The sequence below is a fragment of the Perca flavescens genome, chromosome 21 (assembly GCF_004354835.1).
Source record: "Perca flavescens isolate YP-PL-M2 chromosome 21, PFLA_1.0, whole genome shotgun sequence".
Classification (NCBI taxonomy): Eukaryota; Metazoa; Chordata; class Actinopteri; order Perciformes; family Percidae; genus Perca; species Perca flavescens.
The window spans coordinates 1,231,188-1,236,187 of NC_041351.1; the positions used below are offsets into that span (position 1 = coordinate 1,231,188).

At 45.0% G+C, this 5,000-nt stretch overlaps 2 protein-coding genes across 2 annotated transcripts in view; both read left to right on the forward strand.

The window, feature by feature from the left end:
- Positions 1-5,000, forward strand: part of LOC114548719 (microfibril-associated glycoprotein 4-like) — a 94,338-nt gene that overhangs the window by 10,604 nt on the left and 78,734 nt on the right. The window lies entirely within an intron of this gene.
- Positions 1-5,000, forward strand: part of si:ch211-207i20.2 (zinc finger protein 771) — a 17,293-nt gene that overhangs the window by 5,737 nt on the left and 6,556 nt on the right. The window contains exon 4 of the mRNA XM_028568753.1: positions 1-71. This exon is cut by the window's left edge and continues 26 nt beyond it. Within this exon, the coding sequence (XP_028424554.1) occupies positions 1-71 (71 nt within the window). The remainder of the gene's footprint in view (positions 72-5,000) is intronic.

Sequence of the window (5,000 nt, forward strand, 5' to 3'; positions counted from 1 at the left end):
GAAGCCCTTTGTCCCGGCCGTCACCATTAAAGACGAACACGGAAACGTGGACCTGTGCGCCATCACTCTCAGTGAGTAGCTCTAACTTCACCCATCACTCTCAGTGAGTAGCTCTAACTTCACCCATCACTCTCAGTGAGTAGCTCTAACTTCACCCATCACTCTCAGTGAGTAGCTCTAACTTCACCCATCACTCACAGTGAGTAGCTCTAACTTCACCCATCACTCACAGTGAGTAGCTCTAACTTCACCCATCACTCTCAGTGAGTAGCTCTAACTTCACCCATCACTCTCAGTGAGTAGCTCTAACTTCACCCATCACTCTCAGTGAGTAGCTCTAACTTCACCCATCACTCTCAGTGAGTAGCTCTAACTTCACCCATCACTCTCAGTGAGTACCTCTAACTTCACCCATCACTCTCAGTGAGTAGCTCTAACTTCACCATCACTCTCAGTGAGTAGCTCTAACTTCACCCATCACTCACAGTGAGTAGCTCTAACTTCACCCATCACTCTCAGTGAGTAGTCTAACTTCACCCATCACTCTCAGTGAGTAGCTCTAACTTCACCCATCACTCTCAGTGAGTAGCTCTAACTTCACCCATCACTCTCAGTGAGTAGCTCTAACTTCACCCATCACTCACAGTGAGTAGTCTAACTTCACCCATCACTCACAGTGAGTAGTCTAACTTCATCCATCACTCACAGTGAGTAGCTCTAACTTCACCCATCACTCACAGTGAGTAGCTCTAACTTCACCCATCACTCACAGTGAGTAGCTCTAACTTCACCCATCACTCTCAGTGAGTAGCTCTAACTTCACCCATCACTCACAGTGAGTAGCTCTAACTTCACCCATCACTCACAGTGAGTAGCTCTAACTTCACCCATCACTCTCAGTGAGTAGTCTAACTTCACCCATCACTCACAGTGAGTAGCTCTAACTTCACCCATCACTCACAGTGAGTAGCTCTAACTTCACCCATCACTCACAGTGAGTAGCTCTAACTTCACCCATCACTCTCAGTGAGTAGCTCTAACTTCACCCATCACTCACAGTGAGTAGCTCTAACTTCACCCATCACTCACAGTGAGTAGCTCTAACTTCACCCATCACTCACAGTGAGTAGCTCTAACTTCACCCATCACTCTCAGTGAGTAGCTCTAACTTCACCCATCACTCACAGTGAGTAGCTCTAACTTCACCCATCACTCACAGTGAGTAGCTCTAACTTCACCCATCACTCTCAGTGAGTAGTCTAACTTCACCCATCACTCACAGTGAGTAGCTCTAACTTCACCCATCACTCTCAGTGAGTAGTCTAACTTCACCCATCACTCACAGTGAGTAGCTCTAACTTCACCCATCACTCACAGTGAGTAGCTCTAACTTCACCCATCACTCACAGTGAGTAGCTCTAACTTCACCCATCACTCTCAGTGAGTAGCTCTAACTTCACCCATCACTCTCAGTGAGTAGCTCTAACTTCACCCATCACTCTCAGTGAGTAGCTCTAACTTCACCCATCACTCACAGTGAGTAGTCTAACTTCACCCATCACTCACAGTGAGTAGCTCTAACTTCACCCATCACTCTCAGTGAGTAGCTCTAACTTCACCCATCACTCACAGTGAGTAGCTCTAACTTCACCCATCACTCACAGTGAGTAGCTCTAACTTCACCCATCACTCACAGTGAGTAGCTCTAACTTCACCCATCACTCACAGTGAGTAGCTCTAACTTCACCCATCACTCTCAGTGAGTAGCTCTAACTTCACCCATCACTCTCAGTGAGTAGTCTAACTTCACCCATCACTCACAGTGAGTAGCTCTAACTTCACCCATCACTCTCAGTGAGTAGCTCTAACTTCACCCATCACTCACAGTGAGTAGCTCTAACTTCATCCATCACTCACAGTGAGTAGCTCTAACTTCACCCATCACTCACAGTGAATAGCTCTAACTTCACCCATCACTCACAGTGAATAGCTCTAACTTCATCCATCACTCACAGTGAGTAGCTCTAACTTCACCCATCACTCACAGTGAGTAGCTCTAACTTCACCCATCACTCTCAGTGAGTAGCTCTAACTTCACCCATCACTCACAGTGAGTAGCTCTAACTTCACCCATCACTCACAGTGAGTAGCTCTAACTTCACCCATCACTCACAGTGAGTAGCTCTAACTTCACCCATCACTCTCAGTGAGTAGCACTAACTTCACCCATCACCACAGTGAGTAGCTCTAACTTCACCCATCACTCACAGTGAGTAGCTCTAACTTCACCCATCACTCTCAGTGAGTAGCACTAACTTCACCCATCACTCACAGTGAGTAGCTCTAACTTCATCCATCACTCACAGTGAGTAGTCTAACTTCACCCCATCACTCACAGTGAGTAGCTCTAACTTCACCCATCACTCTCAGTGAGTAGCTCTAACTTCACCCATCACTCACAGTGAGTAGCTCTAACTTCACCCATCACTCACAGTGAGTAGCTCTAACTTCACCCATCACTCTCAGTGAGTAGTCTAACTTCACCCATCACTCACAGTGAGTAGCTCTAACTTCACCCATCACTCTCAGTGAGTAGCTCTAACTTCACCCATCACTCTCAGTGAGTAGCTCTAACTTCACCCATCACTCACAGTGAGTAGCTCTAACTTCACCCATCACTCACAGTGAGTAGCTCTAACTTCACCCATCACTCTCAGTGAGTAGCTCTAACTTCACCCATCACTCACAGTGAGTAGCTCTAACTTCACCCATCACTCACAGTGAGTAGCTCTAACTTCACCCATCACTCACAGTGAGTAGCTCTAACTTCACCCATCACTCACACAGAGACACCATCGGACAAAACCTCTATCTGACCCTGAGACTAAATCTTATGGGCTGCTCCCTGTTAGTGGATCAGTGGACTAATCGGTGGTTTTGGTCTCAGTCAACTTAGATCTCTGTAGTCCATTAGTCATGTCTGGTGCTGTTTTCATGCTGAATGACTTATTTCCAAGAAACGTACGAGCACATCTCTGGTAAACACAAGAATTAAAGTGGTGCTTTAACATGACTCTTAGTGGAGAAACTCGGATTTACAAATCTGTCGATTAATGGCGCGTTCCATTTACCTCGTAACGCGTTTTTTAACGAGGTCAAAGTCGTAAACACTCCCAGTAGCCCGAGTTCAAAATCCACCACGACTGCCCGTAACATAAAGTTATATTGAAGGTTCATACGTTATGAAACAACCTGGAAAAATTATGGAATTTGAAAAATGCAAATTCCAGCCCTGGAAAGGTTTTGGAAACATAAATAATCACAGCATAATAACATGTGATTAATAAATGTATTTTCAGGTGGTCTTAACCTCAGCGTTGTATTCGGGGAGAGATATTAAGAATCCCACTATGACCCACAGACATCATTCATTTATAGTTAAACCTCTGAGGGGGAACTTTAACACTGATCAGTATTCTTATTGGAGAATGTCGACTGACATTTTCAGGAACGCATAGTCATGGAAATGTGCCAAAAAGTCATGGAAAGCATTGGTTAAAATGCGTATGAACCCTGGTATATAAGCACTTCTGTCTTATTTGTGTCTCACTGAATCAGTCGTTGACACAGACGTGTCCATTGGGTGTCCATGCATCGGTGGACATGTTGTTACGCTGTTTGCACGCACAAAAAACGGCATAATGCATCGTTATCAACTGGTATTGCTAACAATAGCTAACTGGGCTAGAGCTAAAGAAAACAATGGAAATCTGACTTTTAAATGGAACGCATTCAACTCGGGTATGATGTCATTCAACTCGGGTATGACGTCATTCACACCGGGTATGACGTCGTTCAACTCTGGTATGACGTCGTTCAACTCTGGTATGACGTCGTTCAACTCTGGTATGACGTCGTTCAACTCTGGTATGACGTCGTTCAACTCGGGTATGACGTCATTCAACTCGGGTATGACGTCATTCAACTCGGGTATGACGTCATTCAACTCGGGTATGATGTCATTCAACTCGGGTATGATGTCATTCAACTCGGGTATGACGTCATTCATACCGGGTATGACGTCATTCAACTCGGGTGTGACGTCGTTCAACTCTGGTATGACGTCGTTCAACTCTGGTATGACGTCGTTCAACTCTGGTATGACGTCGTTCAACTCTGGTATGACGTCATTCAACTCTGGTGTGACGTCGTTCAACTCGGGTATGACGTCGTTCAACTCTGGTATGACGTCATTCAACTCGGGTATGACGTCATTCAACTCGGGTATGATGTCGTTCCTAGCTCCGAGTTCCGAGGTAAATGAAATGCAGCATTTATCAACTAATCGATTAGTCGATACAATTGAATGTTAAGCCCTATTCACACGGGATAAGTACTATCTAGGGACCTCGTGTGAATTATAAACTACCCACGTCTGATTTTCATCTGGCGCATTCGCACGGGATAAGCAAAGCCTGTGATTTTACTTGAATTTACTGACATTAAGCAACAGTAGAAACATGGGTGTGGGTGGGTGGCTCTGCTACGTGTGTTTGTGTGTGTGGTCAGATCTCGAGGACACACACACACACACACACACACACACACACACACACACACAATCTCAACCGGGTAGTCAGTCATCGTCCCAACTGCGACCTCTCCTTTTTCTTTCTCTCACTTGTTTCTCCGGGTGGTGTCAAGCAGGGTCCGGTTAGATGGATAAAACACAACATTTCACCAGGTTCAAATCTATCAGCTGAACCTTTACGCTTGATTTATTTGTAACATTGACCTCTAATTATGAAGTGAGCCCCCCTCGCTTGATTGTGCATTATTTTTAATAAGCTATTGCTTGGAGATGTCTTGTCGTTATCTCTAGATGTATGATACAAACATCAAAAATATACTTACCGCATGCTGCTATACATGTCATCCATCGCCATCTAATCATTCTTTTTGTCTTTGCACTTGTGCTGGTTTTCATCTTTCTCTTTCTG